At 40.7% G+C, this 17,603-nt stretch overlaps 1 protein-coding gene and 1 non-coding gene across 3 annotated transcripts in view; both read left to right on the top strand.

Annotated features, from left to right (window-relative positions):
* KDM1A (lysine demethylase 1A) overlaps positions 1 to 16,301 on the top strand; it is a 64,153-nt gene extending 47,852 nt beyond the window's left edge. For both annotated transcript variants that reach the window (XM_059062135.2, XM_059062125.2), the window contains 11 exons: positions 2,222 to 2,364; positions 2,737 to 2,827; positions 4,030 to 4,164; positions 4,941 to 5,014; positions 6,442 to 6,553; positions 9,539 to 9,671; positions 11,239 to 11,426; positions 11,849 to 11,963; positions 13,973 to 14,100; positions 14,792 to 14,938; positions 15,797 to 16,301. In XM_059062135.2, the coding sequence (XP_058918118.1) occupies positions 2,222 to 2,364; positions 2,737 to 2,827; positions 4,030 to 4,164; positions 4,941 to 5,014; positions 6,442 to 6,553; positions 9,539 to 9,671; positions 11,239 to 11,426; positions 11,849 to 11,963; positions 13,973 to 14,100; positions 14,792 to 14,938; positions 15,797 to 15,982 (1,452 nt within the window). In that variant the 3' untranslated portion in view covers positions 15,983 to 16,301. The remainder of the gene's footprint in view (positions 1 to 2,221; positions 2,365 to 2,736; positions 2,828 to 4,029; positions 4,165 to 4,940; positions 5,015 to 6,441; positions 6,554 to 9,538; positions 9,672 to 11,238; positions 11,427 to 11,848; positions 11,964 to 13,972; positions 14,101 to 14,791; positions 14,939 to 15,796) is intronic.
* Positions 5,500 to 5,629, top strand: LOC131747091 (small Cajal body-specific RNA 24). The gene has a single exon (XR_009332756.1). It is a non-coding gene; the product is annotated as a small Cajal body-specific RNA 24 (non-coding RNA).
* Positions 16,302 to 17,603: the final 1,302 nt, after the last annotated feature.

Here is a 17,603-nt window from a genome sequence, read left to right as displayed (position 1 = left end):
TCCCTAGCTGTAAAGATTAGAGCTTGTCCAAAGCAAGCCATCCAATTGACACTGGAACAGCTTTAATCTGTACCATTTGCAAACTTGGTGTATTGGCACTTTCTGTCCTGTTGTACAGGCATATGTGATCTGGTCCCTCTTGCTGCTATAGCATCCTCCTGCTAGGCATTTTAGAAGCCACATGTAGAAATATCACCATTTGTACTCCAGGAAAAGCAGTCATTCACGTTGTATCCGTGATCAGTGAAGATCTTGTAACTATGTAGATTTCATATTGAAAATGTGATTGTTTCCTTTTTAAAGGAGCACCAAATTTAGAACCATCTTTTGTAACATCACCGCGGGAATTAACACCAAGCAAAATTTCAGCATTGCTTTGAGCTGTTCTGTATGTGACCATCATATATAGAGTATATGTAACTGACGGGAAAGTAAATGAAATTCCTGAAAAGAAGGTCACTTCCATCAGCTCTGATAGCTGTGTAATCAGAACAAGTAGTGATGTCACCAAGAGCTCCATTCTTTGGCCCTGGACTTGAATGGGTAGGTCAGATGTGTTTGATCCACCAAGTCCTAGGTACCACCCTGATATATAAATGGCACCAAGCATCCAAAGCCAGATTCACTGCCTTATTTCTCAGCATAAACCAAAAGATTCTCAGGGGTTTCTATTTCTAAGACTAAGGGGGATTCTCTAATTCATAAAGATTTCCTGATCTCTCCCATGTGTGATCTTTTAGAACTTGATGCTTTAAAATATTATTTTGATTAAATTAGTTATAGTGACTTGTCATAATTTACTGTTCCAAAGGAGAGTTGCAGTCCTTTTCCCTTTGTTTTGGTGCAGATTATACTTCTCACCATATTCTTTTTTGCTCATCTGATAAGAGTTACTTGTGTGACTCATCAGTGAAGGGGCAGAGGCTAGTGCTTCGAAAGCATCCATTTAATTGGGAAGGGCAAAACTGAAGGAATTGCAGATGAGAAGCAGAGTTTTACTGTGATGATCTTGTCCATAATAGTTACCTCTAATTGTAGGTCATTCTTCCTCAGCCTTAGTGATTATTAGGACTTACTTTCATGTTTTGTTTTCTTGTTACCAATTTTAGGTTGATGGTAAAGTGAAAATCCAAATTTTCAATCCCGTTTCCCAGTTGATGCCTAGCTTTTTTTTTTTTGTATTTATTTGGCTGTGCTGGCTCTTAGTTGTGGCACACGGGATCTTCATTGCTGCGTGTGGGATCTTTCGTTGTGGCATGCAGGATCTAGTTTCCTGACCAGGGGCTGAACCCAGGCCCCCTGCATTGGGAGCACGGACCACTGGACCACCAGGGAAGTCCCAATGCCTAGCTTTTTATGGCAAGTGTTGCTTGCCTTAAACATGCTTTTTCCTTCTCGCTATTCCCATGAATTCAGCAATAGGATTGTAGATACAGTTTACTTTGGGGCTGAATTAAGCAGTAGCAGAGGAATTTGTGTCAGCTAACTGATGGTATCACTAGGTAGGGGCCCAGCAGGGATTAGGAGCATGGTCTTGCAGCTTGACGATCTGCTTTGCAGTCTGTTCTCTTACTCCACAGTAGTGAGCCAGACCTGGTACCTCAGTCACTCATAGTCTAAGAGCATTGGATATTCAACTCTGAACTTAATTGGTGCCATAAAACACTATTACTCTGAGAAAGAATTAAGATGCTGTTGTGTTCTTATTAATAGCCATGAATTTCACTTCTCTCTTCCCTACTCCTACCTGAAATTGTCGTCTTTGAGGGGAAGCAGATACCTTGGGCTTCTTATTTTTTCATCCTGTCCTTATTCTGGAAGGTGCTCAGGTGTGTTGACATAGTCTTTGTTCTCTGGGACTTCTCCAGTGTGTTGTCTGCATGTCAGCCCAGCTTATCTCAGTGCATGTCAACTCCAGGGCACCTTGTGCTCCACATGACTTCACTCAGCACCAGTGTGAATCCTGTGGCTGTTAATAGAGGTAGAGTCCCAGCTCTGAGGGCAAAATCATGAGAACAGGAAAATATCCGGGCTGAAACATTTCATATCTCATTTAATGGAATTGACCACTTCATAGAAAAGAGAGTTTGAATCATTGTCCTCAAAGGTTTCCCCTTTGAGATACATATTTTGACCTTTTAAACTGTAGAGCATTTGTGTTTTCATGGATGGTTATGTTTAGTCATATAAGGACCAACTCTGCCATACTTCAAATTTTCAGGTTCCTAAAGAGAAAGATGAAATGGTAGAGCAAGAGTTTAACCGGTTGCTAGAAGCTACATCTTACCTTAGTCATCAACTAGACTTCAATGTCCTCAATAATAAGCCTGTGTCCCTCGGCCAGGCATTGGAAGTTGTCATTCAGTAAGTACTTTGATACCGCTTGTTGTATTATGGATTCCGTTTATAGATTTGCTATTTAATGTTTAAAGTTTTCACTTTATTTGAGCTAGTTTTCACTTATTTTCTTGTGAAATAATTAAATCCAAAAGTAAAGCTATTTAAAATAATTACATGATCCTTAAGGCTCTCTCGATTGTAAAATTCATGTCTTTTATGGTATTGAATTAACTGTATTTAACATAGCCTAGAAAATAATTTGCCACCAGCCAACTTTCTTATTCCAAAGTATTAGAAATTTTAGAGGGCCTTGATGCCATCAAATGTTTCTGATGGGCACCTGTCTTACTCAGCAAGGCTGGCTGTGTGGCCAGAGCATATATATTGTCTCTTCAGGTTACAAGAAAAGCATGTCAAAGATGAGCAGATTGAACATTGGAAGAAGATAGTGAAAACTCAGGAGGAACTGAAAGAACTTCTTAATAAGGTGAAATTTTATATTTTTTTCATAGCTGAAGATGCATCAGTAGGGGGAGAAGGCCTTTAATTTAGAAATTTTAAAAGCATTTCTGATTTTTTTTCTCCATGGGAGAGAAAGTCTGCACAGCTCATTATTGTTAAGAAAATAATGACTGGCAAAAGGCACTGTTTTATCTGTCAGTCTTTCAGTATGGCATTATTGGTAAATTGTTGCTGGGGAAATAGATCTTTCCTGTGTCAGGTTGCTGTTGACTGTTGCAAAGCTGGCCTAGTGCCCTCTGCTGAAGTCTAGGATGAGAGGGAGATCAGCTGTGCTGGGGTTAAGTTCCCACTGATGAAGACAACATGTCAGCAGCCAGTACCGTAATTCATTGGCATAATTATTCCACTTGAGGTGCCAATATGGGGATATTCCCCAATGGTACCTATAAGGGGGCCCTTGTTTATGCCATCTTCCAGAGCCCCACCTTCAGACTGGGAAACCATTTGTTTCTCCTCATCCTGCCAGCTGCAAACTTGGGGGCTTTATGATGCAAAATCTGGGTGCATCTTGTGACTGGACTCTTGCCTCATTCTCACTGTACCTTGTTTCTTCATCTTGTCAAATGAAGAGGTCTCTGGCACACCTCCTTCATGGATTGTGGTACGGATGAAGTGAGAAGAGTGGCTAGAACATGGCCAGCTGGTGTGAAGCTCCCAGTCTCAGGCTTTAACCTTCACCTTAGTCTTGGGTAGCACCACCAGAAATCCGAAAAAACTAACATTGGGAATGGTTCTTTAAGGTTCTTTGTGTGATGATTTGACCTTTTACATATTTAAAAAACAAATCATGACGATTTGTTTCCCAAAGCAATAAGTTTAATTGGAGACAGTTTGTTTTTCCTGGTAGTTAATTTTTAATTAATTATGTATTTTTATTAATGGTACATTCCTAGTTCTCCCATTTGTTTTGGAAGACAGAGCCAGTCCTACTTATCTGATAGTGATGTGATACCTCTATGTTGAGCCATATAGGATTTTTTCCTGTTTTAAAATGTCATTTAAAATATTTTTTTTAATGTCATGATTTGGAAGAGGTATTTAAGAATTCCATAGATCTTGCAGTATAACCCTGTTTTGGTATAATAGCAGTTTAGGGGAGGAACCAAAGTACATGCTTTGGCAATGAATTACTGTCTGGAATGATAAATTTGTATTTTTCCCTCTTAGATGGTAAATTTAAAAGAGAAAATTAAAGAACTCCATCAGCAATACAAAGAAGCATCTGAAGTCAAGCCACCCAGAGATATCACTGCTGAGTTCTTAGTGAAAAGCAAACACAGGGATCTAACTGCCTTATGCAAGGTATGGTACATACATGCCTCAATGATTTTTACTTGGAATCCTAAGAAATAGTATAGATTCAGGAAACTTTGGAAAAGAGAGAGCCACTAGCCAATCACAGGTGCCTGTAGTAGGAAGAAGAGGGTTTGGTACACAGGAGCTGTGGGAACTTAATGGGTTAATTTTGTCTGCTTTTTCTGCAGAATTCCTGCCCTTGTTTTCACAGTGTCATCCTTTAGCTTACCTACGTATCAGTTTAGCCCTCTGTCATAGTTTATCTCTGACAATTTAAAATAATGATAACGAACTTGGACTTCAGAGTTATTGAATGGAGTCAAACTGTCTGGTTGAAATCCCTAACTTAGTATTTCCTAGCCATGTGACCTTAGACTCCTTAGTCACCTCATCTGTGACATGGTGTTAGTACTGCCTCATGTGTAGGGGGTCTGAAGTGCTTATTCCATGCTAGGGACACAGTAAACGCACCGGAAGTGGTAGTCACTATTCTTTTTCATCCTTACTGTGTAGCATACTGGTGTGTTTCTTTATTTCCTCCTTCTGCATCCTCCCCCACCTCCCCGCCCCCACCCCCATCAGTCTTAATTCTTGGCTAACATTGTAACTTGTCTCCAAGAACAACCATCCCTGAGCCCTGACCCAACCTCCAGCCTTCAGCTAAGGCACACTTGCAGATTGACCTGAACAGGGATATGGTCCAGGCCTTACACTTTGTGGTATAAATAACTAGGTGGGTCTCTGATCCATCAAGATCAACCCAGTTCTCTTAATTTTATCAGGAGTATGATGAATTAGCTGAAACACAAGGAAAGCTAGAAGAAAAACTTCAAGAATTGGAAGCGAATCCCCCAAGGTAAGGAAAACACGAATGCTCAGAAAGATAGCTTTTACTGTTCCTTCTGTTAGATTTAAAAGAAAAATTACAAAGCACCCTGGGCTTTTATTTATGTTCTGTGAATGTATTGTAGATTGTTTAATGAATGGAAGGCATCTGTGCACATAGGACTATTTGTCAGGTTCCTTAATTCTCTACTCTTATATTTTAATGGGTAATGGTGTCCTAGATACTTGAATCTACATATCTTTTTTTAAAAGATAGCCTTTTCCCATAAGATTTGATACATGAATGAAAATTGTCTTTGAGTGGTGTAGAAGGTGGTATTGCTTTAAACTCTCATAATTCTGGGGACTAGGAAAGTATTACACTTCATTTCCATTGGGTTTTTGATAGTGACCTCTTATATGGTGACAGTGTGCTGCATGTTGCATCCGGCCTCCACATACATCTCTTCTGTAGTCAGGGATGCTACCCATTCTTGCTTTTAAAAAAAAGTCCTGTGGACATTTATTTTTATTCAGTTTCTTCTCAAGGTGAAGATAACACTTTGTAAATGTCCTAGAGAATTATAGTAGCTTTCTGTTCACCCTTTGCAAGTGAAAAGGGTGGATCGTTCCACTGCTGACATTTATGTGTACATCTCATGTCTGATCTTAGCAGTTTGTGTACAGGTAAATGGGCTGCCTGTTTTATTCCCTGAAGGTGTGATTGTAAAAGAATGTATAACCACTTACTGGTGTAGCTCATGAAACATTTGGGGAGTGGGGGTGTGGAGGGTAGGTGGGAAGGAATGCTTTCTTGAAGGAAAATTTAACAGTATTTTTTGGAAATGGATATGGCACTTGTCTAATTGATATGGGAAGCTGTTTGCCTATAATAATGGCATACTTTGGCGACTGCTTGGGTTTCAAGGCGAGGCAGGATCTCTTCTTTTGTGACCTGACTTTTCACTCTAAGTCACTTTTACAAAGTGGTAGTTGACTCCTTTTTTCCTTTTGTGTACCTCACTACTCTGGATAGTATATCGCTTCATAATATATTACTTCTAATATGGCATTTTGCCAGATCTACTTTCTTAAAAGACTTTTTGTAACATGGGGCTTTTTAAAAAAATAAAAAATTAAAAAAAAAAAAAAGTCCATGCTTTATTCAAAATATAAAACAAAAAAAAATTTTTAAGTAAGCTTTTATAATGCAAGGTAACAGTATAAAGAAGACTTTTTTTTTCCTGGAATTACAGTCAGGCCTTTGCTTTATGCGGTAAGCTTGGCCTGCTCTAGGCAGCAGGAATAAAGGGCTTAATAAGACAGATACGGTCCTGCTTTTTGACTTAGAATTTCTTCACATAAGGCATAGTCTCACTGAGATCATCCACATCAGCCCATTGAGAATCGTAGTAATGTCCTTTAATAACCTTGTGCTCCTTTATTCTCATTTTGCAGTGATGTGTATCTATCGTCAAGAGACAGACAAATACTTGACTGGCATTTTGCAAATCTTGAATTTGCTAATGCCACACCTCTCTCTACACTTTCCCTTAAACATTGGGATCAGGTAAAATTCCCTTACCATGTATTTTGTTGCACATGTCTTTGAGAGGGCTCCTAAGAGGCACTGTTAAATTTGTTTGTATGTGTGTTTTTAAAAACAGCTTTATTAAGATATAATTTATATTCAATAACACTCACCTATTTTAAGTGAGCAGTTTGATGTTTTGCCAGACTTACGTAGTCATGAAGCACCACACCCACAATTAAGATACAGAACATTTCTGTTACCCTGAAAAGTTCTCTTGTCCCTTTGCAGTCAGTCCCCAGCCCTCCTGCTCCTGGCCCTATGCAACCACTGATTTGCTTTCTGTCACTATAGTTTTGCTTTTTCTAGAATTGCATGTAAATTGGACCATACAGTATATAATTGTACAGTATATAGCCTTTTGTGTGTGCCTTTTTTGATTTTGAGTTTCATTGTTGTTGTGTATATCAATAGTTTGTTTCTTTTTGTTTAGTAATATTCATATCCATTGTATGGATACGGCCACAGAATGTACCCATTCACTGATACATGGACAGACATTTAGGTTGTTTCGTTTTTGGCTATAAATGATTGAAGCTACTGTGAACGTTCATGTCTTTCTCTTGGGTAAATATCTAGAAGTAAAATTCTTGGGTCTGCGGGAAGTAGATTTTTAACTTTATAAGAAACTTCCAAACGGTTTTCCACATCTCATTCTCATCAGCAGTAGTGTATGCCAGCCCCAGTTGCCCCATGATTTCACCAACACCTGATAACGCCAGTTTTTAAATTTTTAACCATTTTAATGGTTGTATAGTAGTTTTTCATTGTGGTTTTAATTTGCATTCCTGTGATGACTAGTAATGTGAAGCATCTTTTCATGTGCTTATTGGCCATTTATATGTCAATTATTTGGTGAAAAGTCTGTTCAGAGCTTTTGCTTATTTAAAAAAATCTACCGTCACAACATTGTTAATCAACTATACTCCAGTATAAAATAAAAAGTTAAAGAAAATAAAAGATTAAATTTAAAAAACAGTTGTTTGTCCTCTTGTAAGAGTTCATTATGTTCTGTAAATTCTAGATACAGTTCCTTTGTCAGATTTATGTTTTGAAAATACTTTCTTCCAGTCTACAACTGGCATTTTCCATTTTCTAAATGGTACCTTTCAAAGAGCAAAAGTTTTTAATTTTATGAAGTCCTGTTTATCAACTCTTTCTTTAGGCTTTGTGCTTTTTGTGTCCTGAAAAATCTTTGTCTAAACTGGGACTGCAAAAATTTTCTCCTGTTTTCTTCCTGAAGTTTTGTGAGCTTAGCGCTTATGTTAGATCTATGACCCATTTTGAGTTAAATTTTTGTGTATAGTGAGAGGTGAGGTAGGGTTTATATTTTTCCATATGGTTATCTAATTAGCTATTCTAGCACCATCTTTTTTCTTTATTTGTTTTGGCACCTTTGTTGAAAATCAGTTCTTCTATTCAATGTCTGTCTATCCATATGCCACTGTCACACTGTCTTGTTTACTTTTGCTTTATAGTACATCTTGAAATCAGGTAGTGTAAGTTCTTCATCTTTGTTCTTTTTTGAAAGTGTTTTGACTATTTTAGATCTTCTATAAAGTTTTAGAATCAGCTTATCAGTCTCTACAAAAAAAATACCTTCTGGGATTGTCATCTTAACAATAGTGAGTCTTCTAATCCTTGAACGTGGTATATCGCTCCATTTATTTAGGTTTCCTTTAATTTATCTCAGCATTACTTTATAATTCTCAGTGTACCAGTCTTACACATCTTTTGTTAAATTATTCTTAAGTGTTTTCAGTGTGATTTACTCTTGAACTGGTGAGAAATCACCAGGTTTCTTAGATGCTGAATGGACCAATCTCTAAATCTGAGATTTTGGCCAGACTTAAGATTGTATAGAAGTAAATATTATATTTTACTTATGTATTTTCATTTTCATTATACATTTTCCTTGTAAAATTATTTTTACTTCTTCATCTTCAGATTATGTCCTGGTATTCTTCAGAATTTGAATTATGGCAAGGATTGCACTTGCTAGTGGTACAAATCTTGTAGAATTTCCAGTTTCTTTATGGTTTTTCATGTAAATACTAAATTACCTCTAGTCACTGATCTGTCATTTGATGTTGCAATATGTATTCATTTGTGATTGTATTAAATATTTAATGTCGGTGATGTGTTTTAATGTTTTGATGTAGGTGTGTGTTCCCATATGGGGAACAAATTAGTCACTAAGTAGTGAGAGTTGTGCTGCCAGCCCAGTATATTTTTATCTAATTCCTAAGAATCATGGTATGTTTTCCCCAGGAGTTTCATGGAATTAGAAAAATCAATTAGCCTTCAGAAGTTTCTCTATTTGGAAAATTTTTCAGTAAATTCAAAGACATGAAATCATTTTGGGAATTCTTCCAGGCCAAATCTTGACTTCTTTATGGATTATCTTGGGCAAGTTTTTATAATCCTAGATTTACCTTCATCTGGTTTGACCAACTTTAGTTTTGGAAGTCTTCCTCAACTTTAAAACCTGTAAGTTTAAGCCATAAAAACTGATTTTGCTGTTATGTAGAAGAAAATGTAATTAGGATGGTGAATCTGATATCCTGCCACATCAATAGCACATACAAAAGCCAAACAAACTTTTATGGTATCATCTGAATTTACTCAGTAAGCTTCCTTCCCTCTCCTGCCCGCCATAGGTAGTCTGGACTTGGTGGTGTAGGACTGTGATGATAAAAAGTCTATCACAGAAAAGAAGAAACAGCCCTAATCTCACTGCCCAGAGATAGCCATTAGCGACATTCTGGCTTTTTTTCCGTTTTCCCTTTAGTTTCCTGGGGTAGCTGTAGTGGAAGACTGAGTGATTATTCTTTAATTTCTGTCTTAGAATATTGACTTTCCACAAGCTGGTGTTTTTTCAGTGTTATTTTATAAAAGGACTCAATATAAATGGCGTAAGTTAGATTAAGAAAGTGAAAATATGTCCTCTTCTGTCTTCTTTAGGATGATGACTTTGAGTTTACTGGCAGCCACCTGACAGTGAGGAATGGCTACTCATGTGTGCCTGTGGCTTTAGCAGAAGGCCTGGACATTAAACTGAACACAGCAGTTCGGCAGGTTCGCTACACAGCTTCAGGTACGTCTTTACTGGTAAGATAAATCTCTTACTTTGAAACATGGTACTGATCTTTTGTTGAGTTTGACCTACAGAAAAAATTTTAGGTACATTTCCTGATAGAATGTCTCATAAACTATGATTCCTGACTTTAAAATTTTGCATTTACAAAAGTACTGAGGCTGTAGAGCCTTTAGAGGCTCTGACCCCATCATAGTATAAACCAGAAAATTGGGACAGTTTTTAGAGTCTCCAGTTTGTGCATATTAGTTTGGTATTATAGTAAACAGCCAGGGAGTTTGGATGTAATTTTGCTAAGTATGCTCTTAAATACCAGGATTTGGGCCCCTAGGGCTCCAGTGGGACCCACCCCTTGTATTTCACCATCTGCATCCTGGTTTTTGGCTTTTCCTATTCAGGTGGGCTAAATGCTTAGGCTGGTTTCTCGTTCTGGGAGCACTTTTGCTGATAGGTTGACTTCAGAGATGGAATTGCCCTGTGATTCCGATGGCAGTAGGCTCTGTGCTCATTATTGCTGCTGTCAGGGTACATTTCATGTGGAGTGCAGAGAGTCCATCATCCACCCACCTTTGGAATTAATAGTCTTGAACTCCTTAAGAAAGCTAGTCACCCCCCCTCTAAGGGCTCTCATGACTAGTGGAGATGTGGCCACCAGTCTTGCCCTCCATGGCCCCTTTTCTAGAGTTGTTGAGATCACCACAGATAATTTTTTTAACAACCAGTGAAACCATTTTTATTTTAGTTTTCCCTTCAGAGGCAGCTTCTAGCTGCTGGTGTTGAGAAGATCTACAGCCTTAAATAGCCATTTGCAGACAGGTGGAGAACAGTGAGACTAGCTTTTGTGTCATTTTCCCTAGTTCTGTGGCCACAGAAAATGGGCATGTATGGAGCTCACATACTTATTCTGAGCTATCTATGTATTTTTCAGAAGTTATGTAAAGAGACATTTATTGAAGAAAAAATTGAACACAAATGAGGGAAAATTACATTAACTTGCTTTCAGTACCTTTTCTGTGGTCAGCTTTGAGCTCATTCACATCCTGGCAAGCTAAGCATCACCGTGTATTCTCAAGGATAGCATGCTCTGTGGTTTTAGCCTGCATCCCTTAGATTGGCACCACAGGCTTCTGATATAATTCTTCTTCTTTTGGTCCTTAGTGAGCGCCTAACCACAGTGGAAGAGGTATTGGTTCTATCAGGATAGGCATTTTACTCTTAATTTTGGTCTAAATTTACTTAACTTTGGTAAATGATAAGGTCCTATTATTAGTCCAAAAGATCCCAGTGTATCCGTCGGGAAGGTGGAGTAGTATGGTGGTAGAGAGCGAGGACCCTGAAGTTGACTGTTGGGTTTAAATCCTGGCACTTGTTACGTGTATGGCCTTAGACAAGTTACTTCACCTCTGCCTCAGTTTTCTTTTGTAGAAAATGAGCAGAACTGACTTCACAGACTTGTAGTAAGAATTAACTGAGATAGCATGTAGATTCTGCTGTGTGCTAAATGTTCAATACCCTTGTCAGTATCATCCTTATCACCAGTAAAGCCTTTTTCCTCTAACCTCTCTAGGATGTGAAGTGATAGCTGTGAATACCCGCTCCACGAGCCAGACATTTATTTATAAGTGTGATGCAGTTCTCTGTACCCTTCCCTTGGGTGTGTTGAAGCAGCAGCCACCAGCTGTTCAGTTTGTGCCGCCTCTTCCTGAGTGGAAAACATCTGCAGTCCAAAGGATGGGGTTTGGCAACCTTAACAAGGTAACTTGCCCTAGGTACCTCTCTACATACCCAGTGTACAAATACCAGTCTGATTGCCCTCCACTTAGAGAGGAGAGAGGTTTGCGTTTTTGAACATTTTGCTGTGCTCTCAACTCTGTGATATCAGGGTGAGACCTGTTAGTTCATTCACTTTAGTACCTAATTATGTATAAAGTATCCATGAGGACTGTCTTCTGGGGTCACTTCTCAAACCCAAGCCTATAAAAAGAGAGTGAGTGCTAAATGTCTTCCTAAGTAGTACATTTATAATAGGGATTTCTAGGCTTATACTGAGAGTAGATTAGAAGGAACTTATTTAGTAAGGTCTGAGGAAGAAGTACTTCCTGTTGAGGCACAGCTGTGCTTTAAAGCCATGTTCTCTGAGTGCTGTCACCAGCTTATGTGCTCCTTTTTTACAATAGGTCGTGTTGTGTTTTGACCGGGTATTCTGGGATCCAAGTGTCAATTTGTTCGGACATGTTGGCAGTACAACTGCCAGCAGGGGTGAGCTCTTCCTCTTCTGGAACCTCTATAAAGGTAACGGCTTTCTAGTTTTCATCTTTTTACATCCTTATAGGAATAGAGAATTAGGAATATTGTAGCTGCCTTCGAGGAGCTCACAACCTAGTGGGGGATACAGTAAGGAGGTTGGCAGCCTCAGAACGGGGCAGGAAGTGGAGTGAGAGTGAAAGCCCAGGGCACTGCAAGAGCAAACATAGAAGAAGAAATCAACTCGGCCAGGGGGTCAGGCCCAGGGAAGCTTCCTGGAAAGGGAAACTTGTATTCCTCATTCTCAGACTTTTGTATCTGACTTGCCCCTGAATCTTCGATCACTTTCCCTAGAATGTATTTATCAAACTCCTACCTCCTGTTTTACATTCTTCTGTAATTGGGTTGCTCTTAGTTCTATATAGAGCACTTTTTTTAAAAAAAAGAAGTATATTTAGATCTTACCTCATTCCAAGAAAAGGATGTCAGATATTCTCCTTTGCAGCAGTATCAGGAGGCCTGGCCTTGACAGTGCAGACACATCAGTTAACCAGTTTGACTGGCACGTGGTTCTTTCCATCACTCCTCACTGCCCGGTACTGAACATCCTTCACATGGCCAGGGCCACTAACTCCACAGAGGAGCCATTTGCTCCCCGAGCACATTGTTTCCGGCAACAGCTGAATGCTCTTTCTCTTTCCTGATCTAGGCCATCAAGTCCTGTCAGGGCCTCACTCTCTCTCTCAGACCTGTTTACTTCTTTCCCACTGCCTACCTCCCAGTCCAGGCCACTCTTACCTCATACTTGTTCAATTGCCAGTAGCCACTGACTGCTATCCCTGCTTCTTTCTTTTTCTTTTTCTTTTTTTTTTTAAATTTTATTTATTTATTTATGGCTGTGTTGGGTCTTCGTTTCTGGGCGAGGGCTTTCTCTAGTTGCAGCAAATGGGGGCCACTCTTCATCGCAGCGTGTGGGCCTCACTATCGTGGCCTCTCTTGTTGTGGAGCACAGGCTCCAGACATGCAGGCTCAGTAGTTGTGGCTCACGGGCCCAGTTGCTCCGCTGCATGTGGGACCTTCCCAGACCAGGGCTCGAACCCGTGTCCCCCGCATCTGCAGGCAGGCTCTCAACCACTGCGCCACCAGGGAAGCCCCCCACTTCTTTCTTTTGATGGCTTTCATTATCGTGGCCATCATGAAGGCTGAATAATTTAACCCTTCTTTTCTACTCAGCTTCTTCATTGTCCATGCCCTCCCCAGCCTCCAGGCACACTTGTCTGCCCTCCTGGAATCCTAAAATGTACCATGCTGTCTTCTACTTTGGGGCCTCTGCATTGTACTGTGCCCTGGGCCTGGGGCGCTTTTATTTTTCTCTTTCTCTTCCTTCCCAGCGTGGCATACTCTACACAGCTTCAGGGCGTGGCCCAAATGTCACTATTTCAAAGAGACTTTCCACGACACATGTATTCCCACTGCCTCAGATGAAATTATGTCCTTGTATTCTTTTCTCTGTATTCTGTGTTTCCATAGCTTTTATCACAGTTCGTAATTATCTCTATGATTATTTTTGTTGTTGTTGATCTTTGGAGTATAGAGTCTAGTTTATAGTTTTTATATCCCTAGCATCTAGTACTGTGGCTGTCACATAAGCCTGTTGCACACAGTCACGAAATGGGTGAGTAAGGGTGATGATTATGGAAGGGCCTGGGATGACAGCTAAGAGGATGCAGCCCTGGTCATGGAGATGTCTAAGAATTCTGTGCCTAAATATAGGGACACTTGATAGCAAGATCTGAAGTTATATCTTCAGGACTTCTGTATTCTGCCAGGTTATAAGCAGTGAAGTACATGAGTCACACTTCACTGTGGTTTGCCAGCACCCTTCTGGGGATAGGATTCAGGTTGCTGGCTCAGAAACATGTGTTTAGCATGAGTGGTGCATGTCTGTCTATTGGTCATCAGATTTCAAACAGCCAAGAATAATGTGAGACCTGATAAGGAGGTACTTGAGAAAAGTCTGTAGGAAAACCCTGGAATTGTCCTTTCTGTTTCTCTAGCTCCAATACTATTGGCACTAGTGGCAGGAGAAGCTGCTGGCATCATGGAAAACATAAGTGATGATGTGATCGTTGGCCGATGCCTGGCCATTCTCAAAGGGATTTTTGGTAGCAGCGCAGTGCCCCAGGTAAGTAAGTAAGGGGCGGGGGCACGCGAGGTTCTGCGGTTTAGACTAAAGCAGTGTTTGATGTATCTCGAGTTGCAGCATAGATTCTTGGTCAGGACAGTTTCAGCCAGAATTGTGTGCTGGGTTTATATTAATGCTAATGTTTAGAGTTCATGCCCTAAGTATGGGATTGAGAAAAGCCCCCAGTACATGGGCCAGGAGATTGAGAAGGCTATTTGCCACATTTCTTTGCTTGTGTTGTCTGTTGTCTCTACTTGTGGAAGCATCCCCACCCCCAATTCCCCAACCACCTTTCAGACGAAGTGGCCACCTCCCCAAGGGAAGTCTGAAGAGAATCTCTTGGTACTTTTTTCTGTTATTCTTTCTTTAGGTCCACTGAACACTTTTAGTCACTTGTGATTCCTTTGAGAGAAGGCATATTAATGTTTCATGTGAATTTTAAAAGGGACTAGAGATCAATCCCTGGGTAGATCTCTGGATTCATAGCTGAGAAGGCAATCTGGAGGCTTCCTTGCAGCCTGAAGGCATTTATTTTATTTTATAGCAGCAGCATTTATCACTTGGTTAACTCTTGTGTCTGTTGCCTTTCTCTCACTTGTATCCCCACCCATCACAGCTTTTCCACCTTTCAGAAATGGCCAATTTGTCCTTCGTGTCCAGTAATAACTTCCACTCATGGTTTCTCCTTTAGCCCAAGGAAACTGTGGTGTCTCGCTGGCGTGCTGATCCCTGGGCCCGGGGCTCCTATTCCTATGTAGCCGCAGGATCATCTGGAAATGACTATGACTTAATGGCTCAGCCAATCACTCCTGGCCCCTCAATTCCAGGTGCCCCACAGGTGAGAAACTGGCAAACTATACGTGGGCTTATTTGGAAACAGGCCAGTATCCCAGGATTTCAGGGTAGAAATAGTGCCACTGGTTTTCTTTTTATATTTTAGTCAGTCTTGGACCCTTGGACCCTTTCAGATAACCAAGAGCAGAGGGAAAGGGAGGAGCGATATTATTTGTGTCTAACTTGTTATGTGTCGGCCTTGTCAGTCTAGACAGTCTGTGTTCAGAATGTAAGAGTCCAGAGTAAAAAAAACCAATTACTTTTTCCTTATTCAGATTTTTGTTCCTAAAAAACAAAAACAAAACCATCTTAAATTGTGCTCCATTTTGTACTGGCTCGTAGGATTGTTTTAGGATCCCAATTACTTCGGGGCCTCCAGGACATGCCCCTGAGAAATAACCTAACGTCTTTATGAGTAGTCAGGGTTTCTCAGGACCCTGTGGTAAGTAAGGCCTGCTCTAAGCTGAGAGGTAGAAGTGTTCCAGAATGAGGACAAGTGCTGTGTTCGCTCTGCTTCAGAGTAGTCGGGGACACCACACCTCTAGTAGGGGATACATTAGGCAAAGGAAGCTCTACAACTGGGTATCCCCCAGAATTAAACCGATAAATAAGCACAGATGCAGTTAAGCATCACCCTAGAACTAAGGCTGGGCTAAGTTTTATTGCCCCATTTCTACTTCTGTTTGTTCTAGGAACATGCCTGCTGATAAGGGTGACCCTTTTGGGGAGAATGATGGACCAGTAGTGGGGTGGGGAGGGCAGGAAGTGAGCCCTCGAAGGCCAACAGGAATTTGGCAGTTTAAACAACAATAAAGCGTATTTGCAGCCTGCTGATTTTCTCTAATTTTTTTTCCTGCAATAGCCTATTCCACGACTCTTCTTTGCTGGAGAACATACAATCCGTAACTACCCAGCCACGGTCCATGGTGCTCTGCTGAGCGGACTGAGAGAAGCAGGAAGGATTGCAGACCAGTTCTTGGGGGCCATGTATACCCTGCCTCGCCAGGCCACACCAGGCGTCCCTGCACAGCAGTCCCCGAGCATGTGAGATGGATGTGTTCTAAGGGAAGAGGACGACGTGTTTGTGTCTTTTGCTGCATAAGCAAAGCTCTTCTAGCAATATTAGATTCCACTGAGAAACTCACCCTGGCATCTGGGCTCCAGATCAACTGCTAGAGCTCCTGGTGGTCAGGTGGCCAAGGAGGTTGCCTCCTTTAAGTGACTTAGAGCTAGGGAGGCACTTGTCCATTAGTGTGGGAGTCTGTGTTCTTCATTAGGACTGAGGCAAGCAAGTGCTGCAAGAGAACATCTTAGTCTCTTTGTGTGTGGTGGTTTTTTATATTTTGAGAATAAAACTTCATAGAAAATTAGTCTTATCTTTTTGTTTCCCCTTAGGGTTTGAGTTATTTATAAGGCAGGGGTGTTACTCCTTTGAGAATGCCAGTTTTATCCGTGTTTAAATAAAGAGGATGTTTATATAAAGGAGAAAATGGTTTGGTCTGGTCAGAAGACAGGATTGAGAGGGGTTCCCATAGAAGCAAAGGACTTCCTGGTCTGTGGGGCTAGGCTTCCCCATTGGGATTGTGGGGTGACCGTGTGCCAGGGATAGGAAGCTGCAGGTCAAGCATATGGATATTAGGAAACTGAATGAATTTTCAAGATAAGACACAAGCCTTGACACAAAGTTTGGGTGGGCCTCTGGCAGACCATCCTGGCTTTATTCCCCTAGATTCCCTCCATGGGTATGTGCTAACTTTCCACTTCTGTCCAAGGTAGTGATAGAAAAGTTTAAGGAGATCAAGGGTTAGGTAACATAGTGGAAATTTCCTGTTGCTGCTGTAACAAATTACCATAGCAGACTCTGAAGAAGGAAGATTCCATTTCCTTGCCTCTTTCAGCTTCTAGTGACTGTATTCCTTGGCTTGTGGCCCCTCCTCCACCTTAAGAGCACATTACTCCAGTCCCTGCTTCCATCATCACCTTCTCTTGTTCTGTAGTCAGATCTTATCTCCCTCTTATAAGGATACTAGTGACTTCATTTAAGGCCCACCCAGATCTCTCCCCCACCTCAAAATCCTTAATCCCATTTGCAAAGTCCTTTCTGCCATGTAAGGTTAAAACATTTTTACAAAAAGGGGACAGTGCCTTTTTCTTCCAAAGGGTTCCTAACAAACTATGTTACTGTAAGTTATGTACATAATCTGCTTCTGGAAGCTGGGTTCTACTCCTGTTAGTCAATTCTTCCCTATAATTAGTTTAAATGAGGTTTTTATTCTTAGTAAGATTTAAGGGACATTACATTGGTGGTCTGACTGGAAGATGAAGATGGAGGGCTTTTTCTGTCGTCCTGGAATGAGTGACAACGATGGGAAAAATTTGCACACCAGGATCAGGGCAAGTGGTGTAACTATGATGTAAAGGTGAGAAGAGCAAAGTATATTGACTTTGGACCACAACCTATATTTGAATCCTAGCTGGTCTTTGAAGTTTTTGTTTTTTAAATAAATGACATAGGCAGCTTGGGAGGGGGGGGGTGGGGGTGGGGTGTGTGTGTGTGTGTGTGTGTGTGTGTGTGTGTGTGTGTGTGTGTGTGTGTGTGTGTGTGTGTGTGTGTGTGTGTGTGTGTGTGTGTGTGTGATGAAAGGAGCAGCTTGGGAGACGTGTGTGTG

This window comes from Kogia breviceps, chromosome 1 (genome assembly GCF_026419965.1).
Source record: "Kogia breviceps isolate mKogBre1 chromosome 1, mKogBre1 haplotype 1, whole genome shotgun sequence".
In the NCBI taxonomy this organism is placed as follows: Eukaryota; Metazoa; Chordata; class Mammalia; order Artiodactyla; family Physeteridae; genus Kogia; species Kogia breviceps.
Note: the sequence above shows the minus strand (reverse complement) of the source record. Positions and strands in the feature narration are given on the sequence as shown.